Source organism: Symphalangus syndactylus, chromosome 23 (assembly GCF_028878055.3).
Source record: "Symphalangus syndactylus isolate Jambi chromosome 23, NHGRI_mSymSyn1-v2.1_pri, whole genome shotgun sequence".
In the NCBI taxonomy this organism is placed as follows: domain Eukaryota; kingdom Metazoa; phylum Chordata; class Mammalia; order Primates; family Hylobatidae; genus Symphalangus; species Symphalangus syndactylus.
In genome coordinates, this window is record NC_072445.2 from 25251609 (window position 1) to 25279297 (window position 27689).

General features: G+C 39.5%; 1 protein-coding gene across 1 annotated transcript in view; it reads right to left on the reverse strand.

Moving 5' to 3' along the window:
* PKHD1 (PKHD1 ciliary IPT domain containing fibrocystin/polyductin) overlaps positions 1-27689 on the reverse strand; it is a 462062-nt gene that overhangs the window by 371683 nt on the left and 62690 nt on the right. Inside the window, exons 32-34 of the mRNA XM_055263099.2 lie at positions 27068-27211; positions 21649-21868; positions 14610-14760 (exon numbers count right to left, since the gene is read on the reverse strand). Coding sequence (XP_055119074.2) covers positions 14610-14760; positions 21649-21868; positions 27068-27211 — 515 coding nt within the window. The remainder of the gene's footprint in view (positions 1-14609; positions 14761-21648; positions 21869-27067; positions 27212-27689) is intronic.

Genomic DNA, 27689 nt, shown 5'->3' on the forward strand with positions numbered 1-27689 from the left:
TGTGGCTCTTTAAAGTAAGAGCAGACTTCAGTGCTGTGGGAATAAAAGCAAGGTCTTTGGAGGGGAAGATTTATGGCTGAATCAACGAGATTTAAAAAGAGGACAACACTGAGGAGAAAACCCAAGTTCTCCAAATTGACTGAATTGCCTTTTGTATCTCAAGGCTGAGATGACTATTTGTTTTTGCAAATAGAAATGCTATGTATATTAGACTCAAAACTGATAACATCTTACAGCTTTCAGCAAAATAAAAAATGTTTAACATATCTAGTATAGAACCACATATCCAAACACTGATGAAACTCATATTACTCCTTACTCAACACAAATACACAACACACACCACAACCACCACCACTACCACACCATACCACATATACCACTGAAACCCATTCAACTACTATCTGAGACCCTTCATACCCGGGAAAGGAACCTACTCATAGTCGGGTGCCCTTAATTCTTCATCAGGCTTCAGGGAGATGGTAGTTTACTACTATGCATTCAAGAAATGGACCTGTGGAAAAGCAAGCTTTTCTCGCACATGAAGAATTAAATATACTGATAAAATAACATATTCACATATCACAGTTTTCACATTCTGTTACTAAGGACTTCCATAAAATCTTTCCATGTCTCAGGTCGAGAAATAGAGACTTGAGATTACAAAACTGAGTTATCCAGTCACCCAATGAGTCAGCAAGCAAACTAATTTGAACACTTTTGGTTCTTCAATTACCAAGCCTCACCTCCCCTGTAGAATCCAAAGAATCCCCATGTGAGGCCATTGTACCCTCTATAGCAATTTCATAGCAAGCAGTCCTCTCTGCAGGATAGCTAAAGTTTCATATTTGGAAAGGCTCAGAAAAAAAAGGTAAGCATTATACTCCTATAGTCAAAAACAAAATAATCCCATGACATATGGTTTCACTGAGAAAATTCCACACAGTATTTATTTAGAAAAAAATAATTTCAGTTTATGAAGTTGTGCTTTAGAAGGAAATAAATAATCATGTCATGTTCCAGTGGGACTACCTTCTGCCTGTCATTAATAGGGACATTTTCACAGGGCTAATAAAGCTCACCATTTTCCACTGAGCACAGAAACTTATTTTAAGATAAAAGTTAAGAGTAGTGTAGCTGAGATAATTCAAACTCCTATATGGTGATGTAATAATTAGTCAGTGATATTATAATAAATTTAAGCACATTGTAAAGAAAAATAAGGACTTTTGGGGGCCAAAATATGACAAAGGCTCATCAAAACCACAGCCTCATTTACTGATAACATACCTTGATATGACAGGAGCAGGCTAATATCATAAACTCATTAGATACAAAGAGTCCCTGATAAACAAGAAAGGCACATTTAACTTGTTCAGATGAGTTTAAGCTGCATTCAGGCTAATTTCCTGAATTCCCTCTTTTTTTCCAATTAGATATATTTTTATTTATGTGTTTGCAGAGTGTACAGCTTCAAACACACCAGGGGACTGTACCTAAATCATTTTTATAATATCATATTTAATGGGAAATTCTTCGTTGAATTATTTTAACATTGAATACAGAAACCCATTCATATGATTCTAAATATTTTTGGCATGAAATATAACTGTGTTATTGCTGAATAGTTAAAGGTAACAGTTTATTTCATATTATTAGATATAGTAGACCTGCCATTCCATTTCCATAAAATAAAAATGCATTGTAATGTTTACATTGATTAATAATAATAACAACACATTAATAGCAGTAACAACATATTACCTAAAATCATTGGTAATAATGTCCTAGGGCAAGAAGATTGTACAAACTTAAGAACTAGATTTTCTTTCAAATCTTTCGTCATATTCTTGAGAGAAAGACAGGAGGAACAAAGTCACTATAGCAAAATGCTTTCTCAAAATTGTTTTCAGAGCAATTGAGGGGAAAAGGCAAGAATTCCTTCTTTTTTTTTTTTTGAGATGGAGTCTCGTTTTGTCACCCAGGCTGGAGTGCAGTGGCGCCATTTCAACTCACTGCAAGCTCCACCTCCCAGGTTCACGCCATTCTCCTGCCTCAGCCTCCCGGGTAGCTGGGGCTACAGGCGCCCGCCACCACACCCGGCTAATTTTTTTTTGTATTTTTTAGTAGAGATGGGGTTTCACCGTGTTAGCCAGGATGGTCTCTATCTCCTGACCTCGTGATCCGCCCTCCTCAGCCTCCCAAAGTGCTGGGATTACAGGCATGAGCCACCATGCCCAGCCTCCTTCTTTTTTAAAAAAAGAAAAAAACAGCAAGAAACAGAGGTATACAAAGTCTTAAGTTCAAATAATTGACAAAGCCTCTTTCACACAGCAAGTTCTGATTATGACAACACCACCATAAACAATTATATAAATTGTGACACCTTAACTTGGCATAACAATTTACAGAGTACTCACAGACTGATTATCTTTCATAATTGTATAGTCTCATTATGTATTTAACCAAAAATGATAATCCCTGGCACGTTTCGAGGGCTTTCTACGAATGAAACACTGCGTTAAGTGCACTACATGCATTATTTAATTCTTACAACCCTACAAGGTAGGAATTAACAGACTCAGTGAAATCAAGACAATTTGCCCAAAGTTATATAACAAGTAAGTAGAAGGATCAGCCTCGAATCCAGTTTTATTTTAGAGTCCAAGCTCACAACTACTATATCGTAATGCCTTTGTTGAACTTTTAGGTTTCTCCTACTACTATGCTTTTATAGGTACTGTTTTCCTCCCTCCAGAAGCTGGAAGTCAGCTAGTACCGATCAATTGAAAGCTTAAGTGAGTTGTTAAATAGTTGTAGTCAAACAGGGACATTGCTAGAATTAGAAGAGAGGCCCCAGGAGTCCTGTTCACTGCGCATCCTATTCTGACTAATTATCCTAAGAAGGCCAAGCCCTTTCAGATGTGAAACTGTCTGCCTTTCCAGCTTCTCCTCCCCCTGAAGTACATAATTCTTATACATTTGGAGCCTCATTTCACAGAGAAAATACAGGCACAAGGGACTCAGTAAGTTTCCTCCAGGACAGCCAGGTCAGGGGTCAATGGTTGAGTTTCTATACCCCTTTTCCCTAATCTAATAACTGGCTCAACCCTGCTTTCTGCAGCACCTCTCTCTGCAGGCACACAACCCTGAAGATGCGCACTAAGTGGGTCTAAAAGGAAAAAAAGAAAGAAGGGAGAGAATAAGAAGGCTAGAAGGGAAGGGGAGGGAAAACAAAAGGGACAAAATTGTTTTTGATTTCTGTAATAGGAGAAACAAAATTAATTAGGGAATAAAAAGTATTTTCAAATTAGCCTCTAAATAGCTATGTATATTATAAAGAAAATATAAATTTTGTCACATAGCTGGATTGCATGAATTTCCTAGAAGAATTTCCTTAAACAAAAAGTGAGGATAAAAATAAGCAGTGTGGTTTGCCTTTTAAACAGTAATCCAGTCAGACATATATGCCTTCATCCATCCATTCATCAAAGAGGAATCCAATATGAAGCTCACTCTCAGAGAGTGTAATGTCTATTTGGGAGTTTAAATATTTAAATAAACACATGTAATTTAAATGTAAAAAAGATAAATTTCTTAAAACAAGTATAATTAAGAACTATGGAATTTCCCAAGAGAAAAAAATATTCTTCAACTTTAAGAAAAGGAGAATCTTCCTAAGGGAGATACGCATTGAAGAGTCTAAATGAATTTTAAAATATAAATATTTTGGAAAAAATTATGATGACTTAAACATTAGGGTTGTCTGAGAGCTATTTTGTAGTCACTAGAAAAACAGACAAGATGAGAAACCTGTGGAGTCTTGGTCTTGTCAAATCAAGTAACACAGTTGCAGACCACAGCTTTAATCAAAGTACCTTTAACTTAAGAAAATGATCTCTAGTACTAATGATAGTGAGCTGTGAACATGAGGAAGGTGCTACTCAACCACAATATTTATCTGCATCTCCCCTTTCCCTTTCTACTTGTGATCTATACCAGTTGCCTGCATTTCCTGGATACTCATATACTCCTTAACCCCCCAAAATCTGGTTTTTCTCCCCACCAATATTGTCCTGTGGCCTCAAATGTCACTAAGGACCTCTTTATTGCAGTACGTTTTGATAACTGTCAACACACACTCCTTCAAACTCCTCCTTCACCTGGATTCTATGACAACTACCACAAGAATTTTCAAACATACTGTTATCAGGAGAACCTTTCTTTCATATAAGCTCTTGCCTACAACTTCAACTGATTACCATAGCTTTATAGTAAGATTTAAAATCGGACAGTGTAAGTCCTCCAATTTTGTTCCTTTTCAAGATAGTTTTGGCTATTTTAGATTATTGCATTTCCATGATTTTTTAATCAGACTGGAAATTTCTACCAGAAAAACCTATTGAGATGTTCTGTTGAAATTGCATTGACTTAAATGTTAATTTGGAATAATTGACATATTAACATTATTCAGAACTCCAATAATGGTTCTCTTTATGTTTCTTCTGCTTAGGATTCATTAAGCTTCTTAGATCGTTGAATTTGTAGTTTTCACCAAATTTAGAAAATCTTTGCCATTATTTATTTATTTAGATTTATTTTATTTTCTATCCCTTCTACCTCTCCTTTCCTTCTGCTACTCCAGTGACTCAAATATTAGACTACTTCATATTGACTCGGAGATTACTATCTATCCATTTTTTCCCTTTTCTTTCTGTTCTTCAGTTTGATTAGCTTTGATTGTTTTGTCTACAAGTTCACTGATCTTGTCTTCTGCAAGGTCTAATCTAATATTATCTAGTGAAATTTTCAGTACAGATATTATTTCTTTCAATTCTATAATTTTTATTAATTTTTGAAATAGTTTTCATTTTCCTGCTGGAATTTCCTATAACTTCTCTTGTTGCATCTTTGTTTTCCTTTGAAACTTTTAATATGCTTATAACAGTTGTTTTAAAGTCCCTATATAGTAAGTTTCAACATCTCTATCATCCATAGGTCTGTTTCAGTTGATTGCATATTTCGCTTTTTTTCTCAGGTTCTTGATTGTATGCTGGACATTGTGGATGCCATGTTCTTGAAGGTGTAGATTTTTTTTATCTTCCTTCCTTTAAAGGGTGTTGAGATTTGCTCTAGCAGGCAATTAATTTACTGAAATAACAGTTTAATTTTGTTAAGCCCTGTTTTCAGGATCCATTCAGTGGGTCTAGAGTAGCTTTACTCCAAGGCTAGAATATTTTATTCCTAAAGTGTGGCTTTTCTGAGGTCTCAACTCAATGCCCTGGTGTTGAGTGGGTTTCTCCACTCTAACCAGTCAACATTTGAAATCTTCTAGTACTGTGCTGTTCCAAAGTACTCCTAGTACCTTAGAGGCTCTATTCACTTCAAGCTCCCAGTAGCTATAGTCTGCTAGACCTCACAGAAATATACTCACTACATGATTGGTTAACTATTTGGCAAAAGACTCAAGGGACCCCTGCAGACTTCTAAAGTTCCTTTTCTGCACCGCTCCCTCCTCTCTGGTATCCTTCCCTGCAAATTCCACCAATATCAGCAGCCCTAAACTCTAATCTCTGATTAGAAACTGAGAGCACAGAGAAATGGAACCCAAAAAGAGGTTTTCGGGTTTCCCTGAAGTCAATCTCAGACAGAAAGGCACATTCCTTGTGTGTTTCCATTCACTCAAGCCTTGTGCTGTATATTATCCAATGCCTGAAATATATTTTGACTAGTTTTTAGTTTTTATCTTTATATGGTGGTATATGACAGAAGGACCAGGCTGAAACTCAATGCCCTCTCATGGCCAAAACCAGAAGTCTTTCCATTTATGTTTAATAGCAATGCAATAAAATCTAAGTAGGTAATCAGTGTAAGTGGGACTTCATGAGGCTTCCAAATGCCAGAAGCTATGGGCCTTTACTTTGGTTTCATCTCTCCAGAGAAGTATCATGTAGTCCTCTTCCTGTGAGGAGTAAAATTTGGTTTGTCAGGATTCTGGAGTTCAGCAGAAGAAAGAATTTAGTGGGGAATGGATGGACAGACTTCACTTTAAAGAGAAAGCAGACCTTTAATTCATCCTCCAGATTTCAGCTGCATTTCCCATCCCTACTCTCCCCCCATGCCTAATCAAGAACCTCATTAATTCCTCACTTTAATTTGCCCAGAAATTATGCATCTGCTTCCTGGAATGTGGGGAAGAAATAGATTTCTGACTTGGTCAGTGAGGAATAGTATCCTGGGGATAGAGCTACTTTATATAGACATTAAACCACCCCCTCATTTTAGCATCCTGCCTCATGCTTATTTTCTGGTACCTAAACTTCTCTAAATCCAAAGTTTTCTAGAGTACCATGGGGCAAATTGTCTTCTTTTTATCTAAATTTCCCTTTTCAGGCAATTAATTTTGACTTTCCTTCACTCTGTTAAGTCATTTGCCATTCTCCCATTTATGTTTCATCTTCATATAATGAGGTTTGTGTTACAAATGACTTTTCATTTTATCAAAGAAGGAGATTATGCCTCTGTTTCTTGATCTTTCATTATACCTACTTGAAACAGGAGGCTCCTGCTTCTGTCTGGTTAAGGGTCTATTCTTAACAACTATATTAAGCCTCACAACGACATTATCAACAATGTTTACTTTGTTGTTGCTGTTTTTCAAGTTCTTTATTCATCCCTTTCTTGAATCCATATCATCTTTTTTCTTGGATTCATTTACAGTTCACCAGAGTGCATTACTTTTTAAAGAGTGCACAAAGGAGAGGAACTTCCTAAATATTGTATAGCTTACATTTCTTTATTTAGTTCTTATTCCAAATAGTATTTTACTGGGTATAGAATTCTAGGTTCAAAATCATTTCCCAGAGAACTTTAGTAGCATTATGTCAGACTTTCTTTTCCACTGACAAGGCAGATTAGATGTTCAGAAAAACCTCTTCAACTCACCACAGCTGAAATTTCTGGGTAAGACATCTGGATGAGCAAAATAAAAGTAGAGGAATTTTTTTTTTTTTTTTGGAGGCAGAAATGAAGAGAAGCTTCTTTCTTCTTCCTTTCTTCCTCTCTCCGAGTCTGTCATGGAGGTCCAGGCTTCTCTTTGATTAACATCAGCCCTAACATCCACAATGGACTGAATCAATCTCCTGTCCCCAAATATTCCCTCTTTGTTTTATAAGCCACTCTTAACACTTCCTCTTGAGAGCCACAGATCCAAGCATATACACAGGGACAGAGAAAAAGAAAGGGAAAGAGAGATGGAAGGGAAATGTCTACACAGCAGTTCTTATTAATTTCCCTGATGTCTGTCCCCTCCTACTTGTGGAATTCTCCCAGAGCTCCACTGAAAAGTGTAGCTATATTCTAATTTCCTCTAAACTTGCTTTGGATTGCGTTTATTCTACTGTGGGTTCTCTACCCATCTAACCCAAACTGCTATTTGTGCTTCAGAAATCCCTCAAAACCTCTTATTGTCTTGGGGCACCCTGTTGTGTTTTCCAGCACTCTTTAGGATTTTCTTCTTCATTTTCTAATACCTTTTCTCTTGTTTCACTGAATCACAGTGTGTGATACCTAGTAGGTATAATCAATGTCTTTTGAAGGAAAAGAAAATGTAACATGTGCTAAACTAAAATGATGACCATGTTGTATTTTTAATAAATCCATTTATGCACTCAATAATTTTAATTGAAACCTATAAAAACTTTATTGTACTATGCTATGTACTAGGCCTAGTTCTAAGTCTTGGGAAAATAGCAGCGACAAAAGAAAATCCCTCTTTTCAAGGAGCTCATGTTATAGTGTGCTACTATATTTTTAAACATACAAGTTGAAAAACAATATAAATAACACAATAACATATTTGTGTGCAAACGGGTCCATGTACATGTATGTGTACATGTGTATTTCTTTTCAGATGAAACTTTCAGGAGCCAATATTGAAGAAGTGGCATATGGGAAGACTTTTTAAACTTTCTGTATTTGTATTTATGCATGTATTTCTGTTTGTTCGTATAGTTGGTTCAGGCTCTTGGGACATACCAGGGAACAGAGTGGGCAAATTTTTCTGCCTTCTTGGAGATCATACTCTAGAAAGAAAAGTCAGACACCAAACAACAAACACAATAAATTCGTATCTTAAGTAGTTGTTAGCAGGTGATAAGAACTCTGTTAAAGCATGATATACGGGGTCAGTGGCAAAGGGTTGCCATTTTCAATAGGGTGGCAGGACTTCATAGAAGAAGTAACATTGCAGCAAAAAGTTCAAGTGGGAGATTGTACTTGAAAAAGAAGGGGGGAAAGAATTCTAAGCAGAGGAAACAGCAAATGCAATGGCTTTGGTGTGGGAGCATGCCTGGTGTGTTGCAGGAATAGCAAGAAGCCAATGTGCCCAGAACAGAGCGTGTGAAGGTGAGAGAAGTGAGAGATGAAGCTGAGAGGGCATTAGGGTGGGAGGTGAGGGGTGCAGGGAATGGCCCTTGAGGTCAGTATAAGGACTGGATTCTTACACAGTTATTGTGAGAGAGTCTGGGAGCCCCTTTTTGAGGAGAAGAAGGAAATTAGCTGACATATTTTGAAAGGATCATTATGGCTCTATTATTAAATAGAGTAGACTAAACAGAGGCAGGGGTAGAAGCAGAGAGGAGGGCTGAGAGGCTTTGCAATAAACAGTAAGAGATGATGCCGATGATGACAGTAGCAGTAGAATTGCTGCAAGGTGGTCAAATGAAAGAACCAACAGAATTTCCTAATGAATCTGATGTGGGTTTTGGAAGGTCAAGGAGGTCTCCATGTCCTGAGCACTAAAAGGACAGAGCTGCCACCAACTCAGTTCAGGACTATGGGGGAGGAAGTGGTGGAGATCAGTTGTTCAATTTAGAACCTGCTAAACTCAAGGTGTCATTTTGATATCAAAGTGACAATAGCAGTAGACAGTGAGGTACAGGAATCTAACATTCAGAAGAGGTCTGGCACGGTGGCTCAGGTCTATAATCCCAGCACTTTGGTAGGCCAAAGTGGGAGGACTGCTTGAGGCCAGGAATTCAGATCAACCTGTGGAACATAGCAAGACCCTCGCCTCCACAAAAAATTTAAAATTAGTTGGGTGTGGTGACACACACCTGTGGTCCCAGTTACTGCAGATGAGTCAGGGGAATTATTTGAGCCCAGGAGTTTGAGGCTGCAGTGAGCCATGATCATGCCATTGCACTCGAGCCTGGGTGACAAAAGCAAGATCCTGTCTCAAAAAAAATAAGTAAATAAAATAAAAAACAAAGTATAGGAGAGAATTCTGGATCAGAGATTCCAACCTGGAAGTCATGAGCACAGATATATAGCACTAAAAATTTTAAAAAGGTCTATTTGAAAAGCCAGCACACAATTTTTCTTACCTACCACATTTAGTCTCCCACAAATTTGAACGCTTTGTCCAACACAAGTTATCAAGTATTGACTATTGAATGTGTTGTCTCTCCATTCCCTCTGCCATTTCCCTGCCCCAGTTATCTCTCACCTAGCTGAGATGCTTCTACCTCTCGTCAGTTTACCAATCAGTTCATCCACACCTCACCGCCAGATTAATGTGACTATAGCTCACCTTTGATCAAGCACTGACTCCTTGGGGATTACCTGTACCTGCTGAATCAAAGGACCAAATGCTTAACTCTAGATCACAATCCAATCCCAGCCCACCTCTCCAAACCTACAACTCTCCATTCCCCTTCACACACACCATGCTCCTTGCTATTCCAGTGGGTTCTAGCCTTGCTGCCTTATGCATGCTGGTTCCCCCACCAAAAATGCCTTTCCTCTGCATCCTGAATACCTAAACCCTATCCTTCATAGCGTAGCACAAATGCCACTGGCGTTAATAGAGCTTAGTTGGCTGCCCCACCTGAAGATGACCTTTCCCACCTCGGAGCCCCTACTCTGTGAGAGGGGAAGAGCATGGCATACACGACACTTCCCAGAGTGAAGGCAGCAGGACAGACGCCAGCCCCAAGAGAAATTCTGGGAATAAAGAGTTCCACAGGCAAAGTTTAGGTAACAGTCCACACCACAGCACTCCCTAGAAATCCACATTATGTATTAATGTATTGAAGGATCGCAAAAGTCCTTTGGTAGGAAAACCTACGTAACTTTTTTTTTTTATTTGTTTTGGTTTAAACTTTTATTGTCAACCTTGAAAAGGAACATATTAACCAGTTATCTTGTGATAAGAGGACAACCTGCCATTTTTCTTAGAATCTAGTAGGCAGTCCTGTGGCCCTAAAGCATGTGGGAGTGGCTTTTTGCACACTTGGCTGTATCCCTCAATGGGAGGAAGCAATGGAAAGAAACGTTTAGCTTACAAACACATCAGGACCTCAAATTAAGTTGTTGAGCCACTTTGATATTTTTTAACAAAGTACTGATCTTATCAATCTTCCCACACTGCCTCACGCCCTCGCATCTAGGTCACTAAAAAATTATATATATATATTTTTTAGATGGAGTTTTGCTCTTGTCACCCAGGCTGGAGTGCAATGGTGCAATCTTAGCTCACTGCAACCTCCACCTCCTGGGTTCAAGCAATTCTCCTGCCTCAGCCTCCCAAGTTGCTGGGATTACAGGCACCACCACGCCCGGCTAATTTTTTGGTTTTATTTTGCTGTTGTTGTTTGTTTGTTTTTGGTTTGTTTTTTTGTTTGTTTGTTTTTTTGAGATGGAGTCTTGCTCTGTCACCCAGGCTGGAGCGCATTGGCAAAATCCCGGCTCGCTGCAACATCCACCTCCAGGGTTCAAGCGATTCCCCTGCCTCAGCCTCCCACGTAGCTGGGACTACAGGTACCCGCCACCATGCTCGGCTCATTTTTGTATTTTTAGTAGAAATGGGGTTTCACCATGTTGGCCAGGCTGGTCTCAAACTCCTGACCTCAGGTGATCCACCCACCTTGGCCTCCCAAAGTGCTGGGATTACAGGCATGAGCCACCGCACCCGGCCGAAAAATATATTTTTTTAATTTTTTATTTCCATAGGTTTTGGAGGAACAGATGGCACTTGGTTACATGAGTAAGTTCTTTAGTGGTGATTTGTGAGACTTTGGTGCATCCATCACTGGAACAATATACACTGAACCCAATTTGTAGTCTTTTATCCCTCACCCACCTCTCACCCTTTCCCCTGAGTCCCCAAAGTCCATTGTATCATTCTTATGCCTTTGCATCTTCATAGCTTAGCTCCCACTTATGAGTAAGAACATACGATATTTGGTTTTCCACTCCTGAGTTACTTCACTTAGAATAATCGTCTCCAGTTCCATCCAGGTTGCTACAAATGCCATTAATTTGTTCCTTTTTATAGCTGAGTAGTATTCCATTGTGTATACATACCACAATTTCTTTATCGACTCGTTTCCTGATGGGCATTTGGGCTGGTTTCATGTTTTTACAATTGCAAATTGTGCTGCTATAAACATGCATGTGCAAGTATCTTTTTCATATAGTAACTTATTTTTCTCTGGATAGATACCCAGTAATGGGATTGCTGGATCAAATGGTAGTCTACTTTTAGTTCTTTAAGGAATCTCCACACTGTTATCCATAGTGGTTGTACTAGTTTACATTCCCACCAGCAGTGTAGAAATGTTTCCTTTTCTAGTGTTCCAAGGTTCTCACACAAGGAATTCTTGAATTTGGAACGGGGACCTGGATTGTAGTCCTGATTAAGCACTTGTTGGTGCTGGTCTTCCCCACGCCCAGATAACCATGCATCATAATACTGGTGGCATGTTTTTCCCAGGCCAAGGTAGGGAAATTGTACATCCCAACATGGGTAGGGTAACCATGCGTCACATATGTATGAAAAGTTGTTCTGTTCCCAAGCCCAGGTAGGGTAATCACACACCCCAACAAGGGTGACATACTATCCCAGCATAATCATTCATTGTGAACCTTGCACTCTCAAAAGCATCCTGGTTTGGGTGATAAATTATATAGTCACTTAGTTATAAGCCCTCCACCTATAGACTTCATTATATCCAGTTCCTAAATCAAACCAAACCGCCCTAACAAGAGTAGAACCTAGAATTAACAATTTTCCCATTACACAGAATGTTGTTTTTCTGGACTCCAGGCCACTGTGTCCAGCCATAGTTGTTTCCTAACTTCCACCATATTGATCCAGTCACTGCGACAGGACCTGTGCCTGAGACTCTTGTTCTATTCTTTAGGGTCCCATTGGAGCTAAACACAGCCATAAGTTCAGACGGGTTTGCCATAAATCCCTGCTGTTGTTCCCCCATGTACTTCTGGCTACTTGATAGGGTCCTGCTCCCAATAGACTGTTCAAAACTATGACGTTATCACTAGCACTTGAGTGTAACACATCACATCTGAAACCTACAATGATGGCACCCATCTCCTCTTTACCCCCTCAGGACTGGAGTTCCCTACACACTGGCACTAGACACATTCCTAGTTCCTGAAGATTAAATGGCTTACTTCCCCCACAATGACTACAGCCACATGGGTTATGAGGCCAGATAACTACCTGTGTGACGTTTATCAACCACCCCTCATTATGAATCTCAGTTAACTCATCTCTGAAATGAGCTGGCTGGTCTGTATGGCATCCAACATTCCACCCAGCTGTGATGAATTGACTCTATGTACCCTTTTTCGAAACTTAACTACGTCCACATAAGGCCTCACTTCCCAAATATCTCTTAAAAGTGGGGTCTCTTTCCATATATTTTTTAAATCTCCTTCAGAACATGGTAGAGAACCTTGAACATGGTTGGAACTCAAATGTATGTCATATAAGGATTTTTAAATGAGTGAGGCATTTAAGCCTAAAAAAATTCAAAATTAGACTTTGAGATGATGGGAAATTAAATAAATCTAAGAAGTGAAATGATCTGGTCAAAGCAGCAAGCACTATAGAAAAATAAATTCATATCATTTTCTAGCACTATGACTAGTGAACTAGCACTGCCAATAATGGCTAACATTGGACATTTACCACGTGTGAGATGCAGCTCTCAGTGGCTCACACCAACCCTATGAAGTGGAAACTATTACTATCCCTACTTTACAGATGAGAAAACTGAAGTATAGAGGGGTTAAAGAACCTGCCTAAAGTCCCCCAGGAAGCAAGTGATGTATTCAAACCCAGGCAGTCTAGCTCCAAAGTCCATGCATTTAAACACCAGGTCAGCCTGCCTCTCCCTCTCTTTCACAAGCATTTGTTCATCTAAGCATCCCAACAACACCAGGTTATTACGCACCCAGCAGAAACTGAGGCCCAGAGAGGCTTAAAGATCACCCAGTGTCCCATAGCAGTCTCAGGGCACTACAATACACTTTTGAAATGTCACTGACAGCTGACTGCTGAGAAACAGGCACAGAACAAAGTAGAAGTGCCATTGGGGGTCAGCGGCTCTGGAGAGAATTAAAATTGGCAGTAAACTGAAAGGAAGAGGTGTTTGTGGGGGACACGATGAAGCAAGAAGTGACAGCCCTGGGCTATCACCTAAAGGGAAGGTCAAGGCGAGGGAGAAGCCTGCAGAGGCCACAGAGTGGATGGTGAGGACCCAGGAGCATGGAAAGGTAGGCACGGAACAGTTTACGAAGGACAGAAAAAAAATGTTGTTTGCCACAGCATACATTTTCAGCACCAGTACAAAAGTTATAGAAAAACACACATTTTGAAGCCAGGAAGCTGACTTTTGGATTAGGACAGTTTGACTGAAGCAGCATTCACAAGAGAATCTGGTATGGCGAGTGCCACATAATAGGCACTCAATAAATGTTTGTTCCAAATAAAAGAGACAAAAAGAGAAAAATCTGAGAACTGCTTTCATAAAGAGAAAGGCACCTAAGGGAGTAGGTGCTCAATAAATATTATTTTTTATCTTTGTGCCGTGAGAAGCCTGGGGAGCTGTAAAAGATTATCTGATCCATTTCCAAAGAGCCCTGAGCCTCTGACTGCAATTCTCGCAAATTCCCGGGGAAGGCTGGGGAATTCCCCTTTGGGGACTTACAAACACGCTTTTAGAAGAGCCACTTGGAGGGAGTGGTTTAGACAATTTCAAAATGGATGAATTGAGGCAGAGAGGCTAGACCGAATGACCCTGTGGTCCTTTTCGTTTCTGATGTTCACGTAATCCCCTGAGAAGCTGAAGTTTCCACTCTGCTCCCCCATGGCACAGAGATGAACCAAATGGACCCGCAGACATTGATGTCCCACCAAGCTGAGGACGGCTTAGTGATTTGGAAGCCTTCCAGTAGGACCTGGTTAAATCGTAGGCTATTTATTTTGTGAAGAAATAAACCACAGAGAGCCCCTTTCAAACATGCATGCAGAAATCAGGACAAAATGCCAAGAAGATTATCTGCTCAGAATTTGCTTTGAAAGAGCCCGGGCAGCACTCATTTATTTTTGAGAAAATATATGATTAACCAGAGTTAACCATGAATTCAGATATTGTGCATTAGACCAGCTCCTCAAAGTTTGAGCGCATTTAATATTATATATCGCTGCCATTTGGACTAAATTGTTTTTTTAATGTACACAATATTACAAATTTAATTTGAGCTGTTTGAATCAGTCTGTAAAAAAGATTTGATTATACCTGAGTGTTCTGGCCCCAGCGTTTCCGTATCTCAGTAATCTTGACGGTAATTGGCTGATTGGGCGTCTCACACTCCATCTCTGCCTCAGTTTCCATGGTAATGTTACAGGAGCTATTATAGATGAGAACTTCATCTCTTTCCACTTTAGGGCTGAAACGAGAGGGGAGGTTAAATGGGGTGTCATCAATCTTAATGAAATGCAATTATTTTTACTCTTATTAATCATTGCAAGCCATTAGCTTGTGGCAACTACAGGCCACCATTTGTCAAATTTTGCAAATTTCTGTAATTTTGTTTCCATTCTTTTATTGTTTATTTGTTTTTCCTTTTATCTGCACACTCTGCAATGAAAATGCACATGGTAAATATCTTTCACTGAGGCCTTTCTCTTTTCCGAATCTATTAAAAACATTAGCAAAAGCTACTCCTAATCCAGCTTAACAAGAAATGCACGGACAATACTTCCATTTCCAAAAAGGGTAATAAATGTTGGGGAGAGTTTTGTTTTTATTTTTTTTCTTTTCCCCTTCCCTCTTCCTGCTCTTACTCATACTTAGTGTTGGGGGAGTAATTGCCTGAATCTCCCTAGGGCAGATGGAGAAATTGGAAAACCCACACAACTGGCTAACTGGTCCCTAATTCCAACTGTGCAAAAATGAGCTCATTTAGGCTTGCAATTCCCTCTCCCCAGCTGATGGCAATGAGGCTCTGTTGCTAGCAGTGGAACATTAACTTAGTAAATTAATTAAACTTACTTAACAGCCCAGACTAAGGAGATTCGATATATGTGCCAGTTATACTACCAGCCACTCACTTTAAAAGTCCTCTTGCTTTAAGGGGAGAAGCCAGACTGGATTTAAAATAAAAAACAGCAGTGTAGCATTACAGAAAGTCTAAAAATATGCCATCTAGAGAAGGTGAGGACATGGATAGTGAAGGGTGTCATCCTCAACAGGTGTGATATTTATTCAAGAATCATCCTGGCTGTAGGCATTTTTGCAACTAACTCAAAAATTATCAGTAATAATAATGCATGATGTTTCATATTTGTCAACAATCTCATATGTATGATCTCATTTCAGCCTATAAATTAGGAAGAGGTGTAAAAAATGTAACCCAAAGAGATCAAGAGATTCTCAGAAAGTCAAACACAGAACTACGGTAGCTCTGAGGTCAAAACCAGATGGTCCTGTTTCCCAGAGCAGTGCTCTCAAGTTTTGAAATGCTGATTGAACATCAGCCAGGAAGATGGCAGATCCCATGGGAAGACCAGGAAGGGTGGAGAGAAGGGCAAAAAGGTCACTGCTTGAGAAACCGTACACCATTTCAAACCCTACCATCTTTTTTCAAATCAATGTCAAAGTGTTTTCTTCCACAATTTGCTAGAAATAATGAGCAGGATAACTAGTACATCTCACCACTTAATCTGCTCTTCTTCATGCTAAAATGTTCTCCACTCTGTATTTACCTAAGACATGACTTCCAAACCCACAGTCCTCTAGACCTAATAAGGTAGATTGTCAATATGTTAACATCATGCCACCCAGATCTGAAGGCAGATTGTTTGGGCTGACCACTGGGACTCTGGTCCGCCTTTATCTGAGCCTCCTTCTCACGGTACCTGACACTGTGTTCATTTTGAAGACCACCGTGCTTATACTTAGATAGTGGTCAACTCAAAGTCTCAGAGCTGCAGCTTTCTGAGGATTTCACCATGATGTGTTGGTTCAAATGATTTTCTGACGAGCACTGTCATGTAAAGCTTAGGCTCGGAAGCAGATCAGCTGGATCTGAATCCCAGGGCAGATGGTTACCGTCTACATGACATTGAAGCCATTACTTTACTAAGCTTTGGTTTCCACATTTATAAAATGGAGTTGCCAATAATCAAGTACCTATTTTGTGGAGGTGTTGAAGAAACTGAGCAAAATGAAGCATATAAATCGATTAGCATGGAACCTGGCGCACAATACGAATCCAATAAAGGCAGCTCGCATTATAGCTGTTGGAGGTAGTAGTTTTAGTAGCATTATTGTTAAAAATGTAAATGTGGAAATTTACATTTATTATTGTTACATTTCTCTCACTGGTTTAGACCCATTGCTCAAATTTGTTTTGAATCTGTAGCCTGCGACCTAGCTGTAAATCCATTTGCTGATCCTTCGTCCACAGGGCAGACAAAGCCACAGGATGAATCCATCCTTTATTCCTGGAGCGTCAGTCATATTCCAAGATTCAGAAAGGAAAAGCAAAGTAATTTAACTTTTAAATTAAAATGTAATGTAATATTTAGATCAATATAGAAATGTGATGGAATCAAATGCAAAATTCACGCAGACTTTTTTTTAAAAAGTCACTGCTCTGCTCACTTCAGAGCAACTTGAGCCTTGCGTCAGACCACTTTGGGCTTTGCACCTAGAACCTTTTTTTGTTACTGGGGGTGGAGAAGTGGTTGGAATAGTTTGTGAAGGTCTCCCTCTATGTTTATATCATAAGTCACTTATAAACCTATCAGAAAGGAAATGAAGTTGGTTTCCCACACCATCACATTCTTCGTAAATTGGTTTCCAGATGGCTACTTTCACTTCTGAAGGCTCACAAACTATCTGATGAATAGTTCATTCTAGAATTTTGTCAGGGATAACATCAAGCTTAGTTGTCTAAATTTCCAGAATTCCTCCTCTTTTTGTTAGGTTCATAGAATATCTGCCCATCACCTCTGTTATGTGACCCCTTCTCATGGTTCATTGCCAGCAATAGGTCCTCAATCATAAGAGTGAGTTTTTTGTACCCAGTTTATGAATGATCTGAGACTACAGACTTGAACTCAAGGAAAGTAGTGACCAACTTCCTTTTACAGCCTTTCTTGGCTTTGGGCTTCCACTTGCCTCATAAACCTTCTTATGCTCTTTCCTGACTCTTCGCTGGCAGAGGTACAAGCAAAATGGGCTGAGTCACTCTGCCCTCTGTTCGCCTGTTAGAAACACACTGTTTTTGCTGAGCATGTTATTCTTGCTCTGAAGAGAATTAAACCCCTTTCTGTTAGCTTGGACTTTTTGTTTACCAGCTTCAGCTCACACTTCTTTCCATATTTCCATAACTACCTTGCTAGGAATTTTTTCATTAAAAAGCCATCACCAAAATTAGTTGAGACACCAGGATATCCAAAATAGGTTAACATTTACAAAATTTCAAAGCTTCTAAATAGCTAGCTACTCTTCCATGGTTTCTTCCACAATAATCCTATGAATTAAGAAGCACAGTTGGCCATGTTTAAGTATAAATATAAGCATATATATATATATATATATATGCAACATAAGCATATATAGACAGAGAGATCAATATATGTACAGATATAGATACAGATATACATGCATACACACTGCACACACACAAATATTTATTTTGGGGGATGTAGTTAAAAATACTGCGTAAAAATGGTGTCAAAGATTGTTCTAGAACTTAAGACTCCTGACTCCCAAACTATTGTTCTTTAGTTGATCTGATTAGATCCTAAAGTAAGCAAGTAACCTTGGCTGTGCTCCTTAGGACAGGGAGAGAAAACACTTTGCAGGCATTTTCTCTCTCTCACTTCCCCTGAAATTGCTTCCTGTGGCTCTGAAACGTCACTGAACTCACAAAGCTTAGCCAGGGCTCTCACACTGAGGCTGCCAGCACAGCATTGCACTAAGCACACTGCATCAGAAGCCTTGAGTTCAGTCTCAACACTGCCATGGCTTGACTGTGTGACTTTGGGAAGTTACTTAATCTTCACTTAGAAGAGAATCCAAACTCTTTACTTTGGCCTTCAATGCCTCACATATCTCTCCAAGCCCACCTGGGCCCACTTTTCCTCCTTCTCAGTCTACTCCCACCCTGCTGGCCTCTGAATGACTTCTTCAGAGAAGCCTCGTCTGAGTATGCTCTCTAAAGTAGCCCCCTTTATTTTTCTATCACTTTATAGCACTTATCACAACACGGGATCATCCTGTTTATTATCTGACTTTCTTCTCTATCCTTAAGGGGCAGGGACTTTCATGACATCCACCATTGAGCCACCAGTACCTGTCACAACACCTAGAACAGAGTAGGGATGTCATCAATACTGGATAGATGGATGGATCATGGATGGATGGATGGATGGATGGATGGATGGATGGATAGATGGATAGATGGATGAATATACTGGATAAACAGATGGATCATGGATGGATCGATGAATGGATGGATGGATGGATGGATGAATACACTGGATAAATGGATGGATCATGGATGGATGGATGGATGGATGGATAGATGGACGGATGGATGAATATACTGTATAAATGGATGGATGACTGGATGGATGGATGGATGGATGGGTGGATGGATATACTGGATAGATGGATGGATCATGGATGGATGGATGGACGGATGGATGGATGGATGGATGGAGGGATGGATGGACGGACGAATAGACAGGGTATAATTTTTGCCACAGATGCACTTCTCTCTTTGTCAAATGACGTCAAACCCCATAGTTGTTGTGGATGGCAGGGAGATACAGCATTGTGTTCCCTTGAAAAACACATAAAAACTCAATGAAGAAAATAAATATGGTCATTACTCCAGCCACCTAGAGATAGGCACCATCAACATTCTTGGATAAATCTTTCCAGCTTTTTCTCTAGTAACCTATGTGCGTACAAACATATACACTATGTACAACAGTAGGATCAAATTGATATAATCTTTTGAGACCTATGATTTTCACTTCTCAATATATTATAAATATTTCCCTGTCTGGTTAAATATTGTACATCCTAATTTTTAAAGGTGACTTAGTATCATATCATTTGAATACATTCTTTATTACTAAAACTTGTTTCATTGCAAATTTTTTTGATACCTGAAACTTCAAAGAACATGATTGTTTATAAATATTACACATTTCTATCTACTCTCTTAAAATAAAATCCTAGAAGAGAAATTGCTGGGTCACAGAGTATAAAGAATTTAAGGTTATTCGTGAATTGGCAAATTGTCTTCTGACGATTGCACTACCTTACCTTCCCACTGGCAACAAAGACCACTGCCAGTTTCCCCCACTCTCATCCCCACTAAACTTTGTTTGTTTAAATCATAGGGCACTTATTGTAATTCTTACTCAAGAAAACATACCCACTTTTGGCCGGGCGCGGTGGCTCATGCCTGTAATCCCAGCACTTTGGGAGGCTGAAGTGGGCGGATCACGAGGTCAGGAGATTGAGACCATCCTGGCTAACACAGTGAAACACCATCTCTACTAAAAATACAAAAAATTAGCCAGGCGTGGTGGTGGGCACCTGTAGTCCCAACTACTGGGGAGGCTGAGGCAGGAGAATGGCTTGAACCCAGGAGGCAGAGCTTGCAGTGAGCCGAGATCATGCCACTGCACTCCAGCCTGGGCGACAGAGCAAGACTCAGTCTCAAAAAAAGAAAAGAAAAAAGAAAACATACCCACTTTTGCCTACTGCAATAGCCAGAACATTGAGCAGCATTCAATCATTACCATTGAAATGATATTCACAGGTAACACTATACCGTCAATGGGGTGTGAGGCTCAGTTGCCTCAGCCATCCCATACAATGAAGAGGAAGAGCATGGAAGAACTCCAAAGGAAGAGTTTCGGGGATTCAGATGAAGTCCCTGAATTCAATGGAGCCAGGAACTACTGAAATGTACTTCCTGGTGTCCAGCATCAGTAAGTTCTGAAATCCAGTCTCACCTGAGTACAATACCCAGCACTCCATTTCCTGTGTGAGCTAAACAGGGTTCTTCTCGCCCTTTTAGAAAGCAACCAGCCAAGGAGGTTCCTCTTTTCCTCCAACTAAACCTAAACCTCTGGTGCCAAATTCACACTAAGACACAAACTGTCTCAGGACATCACAAAGTCAGACTGCCATGAAAAGAAGCTGGTTATCTCTTTCACTGTGGGGAATGGTCTTGTTTAGTTTCATATTTTATAAGAAAAGAGGCAGGGCACGGTGGCTCATGCCTATAATCCCAGCACTTTGGGAGACCAAGGCGGGTGGATTGCTTGAGCTCAGGGGTTTGAGATCAGCTTGGCCAACATGATGAAACCCTGTCTTTACTAAAAATACAAAAATTAGCTGGGCATGGTGGTGTATGCCTGCAGTCCCAGCTACTGGGGAGGCTGAGGCATGAGAGTACCTTGAACTTGGGAGGCAGAGGCTGCAATGAGCCGAGATCATGCCATTGCACTCCAGCCTTGGCGACAGAACAAGACTTTGTCTCAAAAAAAAGAAAAAGAAAAGAGGCCTTCATTAGATAATCAAAGGTAACCACTCTATCTACGTAAGACATAAAGAAGTTTACACGACAATGTTCAGCCATGAGACACCGCCCTGTGTAGGAAAGGAACTCCTTGCTGAAATGAAAGCAATCCAGAATTACTAACACGGTCACACTTCTTTTTTATTTGTTTAGAAAAGGGGGGTTAACTTGGAAAGTTGTGGTGTTTATTTGTGAGGCTCTTTTTTAAGTTGAAAAAAATGCTTATACGCTTATGGCTTCTAAATCCTAGATCTACAGTAATTCCATCTATGCAACCCCCCTTCTTTTGAATAAACATTGTACAATCTGCTGGATTTCTCTATGACTTTTTTTCATACTTGTGAATCTGTTTGGAAAGAAAAGAAAAAGGAAAGCGGGGAAAAAGCCTTCTGTTTTTCATAACGTCTAATCTTTTTCCCCATTGGCATTCACCAGATGTTGCTTTGGATCGGAAGATAAATATTAAAATCTAAGCAAGAACAAAGCGAGCTGTTTACTGGGCAGATTTTTCAGATGTTCTCTCAAACAGTTGAAAAAGACAGGCGATGCTTTGATATGCAGGCTGGCTGGAATCCACAATGGAATGGGCCCTCCAAGAGAGTTGTAGCCCCTACCACGGCTGCCAGGCCACATCCACCCAGCCTACACTCTCTGATGGCTCCATTGGTCCATTGGCCAAGAATTTGTGGGGAAGTTCAGGGAGGGAGAAGGTAAGGTTACCTGATAAAGAGGCCCGAGAACGATGGAAACATTGACTCTGCCCAATGATCTGGTACAAAGAGGCACTGGGAACTTTCCTCGCAAATGTAGAGGTAAGGCCACGATTCAAGCAGTTGCTCTGTCCCCACGGCAACTGTCAAATCACACTGCACATAGGTGTTTCTGGCAGCCTCACAGCTGTCCTCCTCATGCTTCAGGCCACACAGGAAAGCCAAGGACGCTGCAGGAAACAGTCACCGTTAGTAAGAAACCACGGAGAGAACCGAAGGCCTCTAATCGGTTTCACAAATGAAGTTCCTGTGTCCTCCTTTGACCAATAGGAATATGAAGTTAGCAGTTTACTTTTTTAAAAATGTATTGTATATGTGTAATGTACACAGAAAAATACAAGTATCATTTTTGTAAAATATGAATAATCATCATAAAAAAAACTCAGGTGAATTTCCCAGCCAACATAAGATATAAAACACTTGTAATACACTTAAATCTGTGTGTTTCTCCCCAAGTTTGTCCCTTTCCTCCTCATTCTCAGAAATAACCACTTGGCATTTTTTAAATAGTTTTATCACAAACATTTGTATTCCTAAACAAGAGATTGAGTTTTACTTGTTTTTGAACTTTATAAAATATGACACATGATAAAATATTCTTGGGTCTGATTTTTTCGTTCCATATTATATTTTCAAGATTTATCCACATTACTACATATAACTATTGTTAATACATTTTCACTGCTGTTCAATATTGCATTGCGTAAACTACCACAATGTATTTATCTATTCTCTTATCAATGAACTTTTTGGTATTTCCCAGTTATTTATTTGCTACTAAAAACATGTACAAAATTTCGTCTAGGGTGCATGCCTATCAAGAAAATTTCTTATTCAAAGAGTAGGTACAAGTTCAGCTTTACAAGATAGTGCCATATTGTTTTCCAAAGTAGTTGTACCATTTTGTATTCCTACCAGCCATATTTGTAAGTTCCCATCACTCCATATAATTACAAGCACTTGCAATTATCAGACTCTTAATTTTTGCCAGTCAGGTGTGTAAAATGGCATTTCATTGTGGTCTTAATCTGCATTTCAATGATTACTTTTAGGTTGACCAATTATTATTATTATTATTTTTTTGAGACAGAGTTTCGCTATGTTGCCCAGGCTTCTGGCACAATCTCACCTCACTGCAACTTCTGCCTCCCGGGTTCAAGCAATTCCCCTGCCTCAGCCTCCTGAGTAGCTGGGACTACAGGTGCTCACCACCATACCCTGGATGATTTTTTGTATTTTAGCAGAGACAGGGTTTCACCATGTTGCCCAGGCTGATCTTGAACTCCTGAGCTCAGACAATCCACCTGCCTCAGCCTCACAAAGTCCTGGGATTACAGGTGTGAGTCACCGTGCCTGGCCAAGTTGACCAACTTTTTTATGTTTAGTAACAACTCATGTTTTCTCTTCTGTGAAATTCCTGTTTCCCTCATTTGCCCATTTTTCTATTGGGTTGTTTGTCTTATTGACTTGGATAAGTTTATTAATTTCTTGATTTTCACATAATTATAATAATTATAATTATAAACATTAACATGTTATAGAGATAAAAAGCAAGTATTTGAAGCACTCTGACTCTCAGGCCGTTTTTTTCTGAGTCATGACACACATATAAAAAGCATCATGAGGCAGACTGGGAATGATCTTTAACTAGAAGATGAACAAAGCTCCACATGAGATGGTTTCGGAGCAGCTCTGTCTGAAAACCTTAATAAAGAGGGAAAAAGAAAAAAAAATCTCTGTAGCCTGCTTCCTCTGCAGCAAGCCTGCCCGTGCAGGTAACGCAACAAAGGTTATCAAGGGCCGTGGGCTTAGACCTGTGCTTCCCCGCCTCATCAAAGTGCTGCGGCAAGGGTTACCTGAGATAAGTACGTGGGAGAGGGTTTGTAGTTATGCAATCATGCCCAAACAGTACTATTGTTGCTGTCATATTCTAAAGCACCTGGCACCTATGAGGTTGGCTGTGAATGTGTTTTGAATGAATTAGGGCAATAAAAGTGACTGACAGTAGGACTCTTGTATGAACAGACGAAACGTAAGAACTTTCCAGTTAGTAAGCCCTAAGGCAAATAAAAACAAGCTCCACACCTATAAAATAATGAATTCATTAAAGGTGATTAAGTAGATGCAAATTGACAAGCAGGATTATGAAAATCACCCAGGGCTGGAGATCAAAATCTATGGGTTTTACTCAAAGTTCTGCCACTAAATAGCTGTGTGACCTTAATCACTTTACCTTTCCATGCCTTACGGAAAAGTTAAAGTTTCCATGAAAATGTCATGTGGTATAATTCAAGGTATAAATGCAAGAAAGCCAAAGATCAAGATTTTGCTCATTTTAAACAAACACAAAGTATTAGTTTCACCTAACAGGATGTTTTGGCAACTCATTACAAGAAAAAGTAAATTTCTCCTATTGTTAGAAGTACAGTTTGTGGGGTTGGTAAAAATGGGTGACCCCCCAAAATAGCAAAAGCACATTTGTAGAGCCCCCTGATTTAACTCCCCCTGCCCCACACATGTAAAGAAAACATATTAGTCCTGTGGCACAGGCATAAACAAAACAATAATTAGGAACTTTTGAGTTCAGGGTCATTATCTGTAACCTGGAATGTGAAACATCAATCTATTGTACAAAGTCAAACTGAAGAAAAAAACTCAAAACACGGGTCAGAATTCAAAGCGACCTTGGTAAATGAGAGAAGTTAACAGAAATAAACAAAAGAACAAATGAAAAGAGTAAGATAGTAAACTACGAAAGAAAAAAAGAAATCATATAAATATGAGGAAAGTCCAGCTGTGCACAGCCATGGTAGAAACGTGTGCGTGCATACACACACCCCTTGGGATAACAGTAGGTAACAGAAAGCTTATTAACCAGCAAGACTGCAGTATAATTGTACAAACAAATATGGGATCAGACGATACACAGGCATCTTACGATGCTACCCAATTTGGCCAGAACTTGCTTGTATAGAACAGCTTCCTCGTTTGGGGCTTCAAATTAGGAAAGAATGTAGGTTTTCAGAGAGGGCTGAAAAGTGAGATGCTAAAATGTTTACTTGGAAAGTTTCTGATTCAGTAGGGCCCAAGAATTCACATTTCTAACGAGCTCCCAGGTGAGGCCCTTGCAGCTACTGCTCTGGGAAGCACACTTCCAGAACCGCTGCCATAGAGGAACTGAGATTACTCCGCTTCCCAAAGAACCACCCGCTGATTAAGGTTGAAAAAATTAGAGTAGGGGAGCATCCCTTAGGCAGAGGATGGATTTCTCTGAGAAGAGCAACTGCCAAACACTTGTAAGGGTTGCTGCTGGGAAATTCTCCTCCGAAAAATCTTTAAAAATACAAGTGATTCTTAGCTAACTTGGTTGTACTCAATCCTGTCTGAAAATGGAGAAACTAGTAGTAGTTTCTAGTAATGTCTAAGACATATCCCCTTTGACAATTCGATGTCCATTATAGACCTACTTCCTAGGGAAAAAAAAATACACAATCCCGTACTCAAAATGCTTCATCCAGTTTCAGCGGGTTAACAGAATCCCCAAATCCCATCTTGGATCTTAAGTAAGGAACCTCTGGAGTTGGCTCTCACAATTTCCTCTCAATCTTTAGACATTGTGATTGAAAGTCTTTTAAAAGACTTTTTTATGAAAGGAAAATTAAATTATGCATTCCTCTAGAGTAAATGCGTGCCTTGCACAATCAATGAGTGTTTGGTGACACCTAGTGGCCATATAAATAGTTACAGTTTCCAACTAATTTTCCTCTTTAAAAATCAAGGAATGTTGAGTTCTTTCCTAAATCTTTCTAAACACAATAATTATTTCATTATTCTTCCCCAGAAGTTATAAAACTTAAAATATCACAACTTACCTGACCCTGAAACGGCATTGATTTTTATCTTATACTAGTTGAAATTAAGTGTTTTGAAATAATAACACGGGGCTTTTAAAAGTATACTAATTTGAGCAGTGTATATTTGAAAGCTTTTTAAAAAAATGTAGCAGTATTAGTTAAAAATTAGAGCCTATAAATGTGCAGTCTTAGCTTTCTGTTTACGCTGTTTCCCAGTCTCTCATTTCTTCCTCATCAAGCACTAATTTTGCACATACCCTCTGCAACACTGTTCCAAACAGAGGAGGTAGAGCAGTGAATCAAACAGACAATGTTTTCAACTTCAATCTTCTATTGTATCCTAAATTTCCCAATGTGGAATCTATCTCTCTTCCATAATGTGCTTATATACATGATGATAACAGGAAATTCAATTTCTAGCATTTTAAACCACAATTTTTTTTCTCCTCCCCTTCTTCTTCCTCTTCCCTCTTCCTCCTCCTCCCTCCCCTCCTTCTCCTTTTTGTATAAGACAACACAGCTCAAATTTCCATCACAATAGCATTATCCATCATTAAATTCTCATCCAAGCTCAGATGATGTGGTGCTTTTATCATTTTGTAAATCTTTAGCCCACATTCAAGCTGCAGACAAATAAATTAGGAATAAAACCTACCACACTACACAGAAAGGAGGGATGTAAACGGTTAAGTGCACAGGTACAAGATTTATGATTAGGCGAATAAGGTAATCACCTGGCTAAATGTGAGCTATCTCAAATGCAGTTAGGTCCTGCAGTAATAACAGTAATTTCTTCCTTTTGACTTTTTTTTCCTGAAGCTCAGTGGGGTATTACCATGTGTTGTGAATCCCCAAGCTTTGCAACTTCCTCTCTCATCTCTTTCCCCACAAAGACATGGCTTCTCATACCACAATTTATATGATCGCTACGCAGCTTAAAGTAGTGAGCAATTGTGGTGTTTTACTGAATAAGAAATAAGTAATTATGTGAATATTGCAGAACAAGAAGACAACATGAGCGTTGGCTCTTTTGCCTATAATAAGAAACCGAAAACTGAACACACAAAGCTAATTTTCAAGTGATATCCAGCTTGACAATCTCCATCCCTTTACTGGTACCTCCAATAAGCAGATGTCTTCAGCAACCTCATCTCAGAACAAAGCCAAGAGCTTGTTTCCTCCATGACTCCTATAGCTGTCATTGAAACTAACATTCAGAATTCAGAATTACTTCCTCCGTCATCCTAAGACTGCAGTTAAGAACACAGGTGGTAAGTGTTTCGATATTCATCTAACATTGACATATTAATATGACAAAAGTTATGATGAATCATTGTAACAGGTGGCCTCAGATTCTAACTATCATTTTAGATGAGGAGTAGAGAAATTCTTTTCCTAGGCACACATAGAGAAATTAGTAGTCAGTACAGCATTAATCACAAAAATAGAATTAACCAAAGAATATCATTTCCATATATATGCTTTAAAATATATGTGTGTGGCCTCTTTACTCACCATCCAGGGGCAGAACCAAGCAGCTGAAGGCAGACACTGTAGCATTAGCCAGGACCCGGCAGGGAGCACCACACACAGCAGCTGAGACATTCCCTGGAGAAAATCCCGCTCCAAACACATGCACCAGCCTTCCACCCAGGCAGCCTTTAAAGACAAAGGTACAAGTTCATAATCATACAGGCAAATCTCCCTTCTTTACTCAACTCAAAATTCAAATCTTTGCTTCCTCACTACTCATCCTTCTTTTCACATCCTCAGAGTCCACACAACTGGCTTGAGGTGCCTGCTGGCCTCAGTTTCCTCTCTACTTAGGCACTGGCCTTGTCTGGCTCCATCACATTCAATACCCTATTGTGTTAAAGAGATTTTTTTTTAATGTAATAATTTTTATATAGAAAATTAATGCTTATTTGTAGTTTTTAAACTTTTTATTCAAGGAGCCATAAAATGAAAATAAAAATTCCCCCAACCACCTGACTCCCTCCCCGGAGGTATCCAGGTATAGAGTTTCTTATGGCTCCTTCCAGAATTTTTAAGCATCTATGTTTCTGATTCAAAGGATTATTCTATCCATATTATTCTGGAACTTGCTTTTTTGCTTCAAAGTATAGCATAGATATTT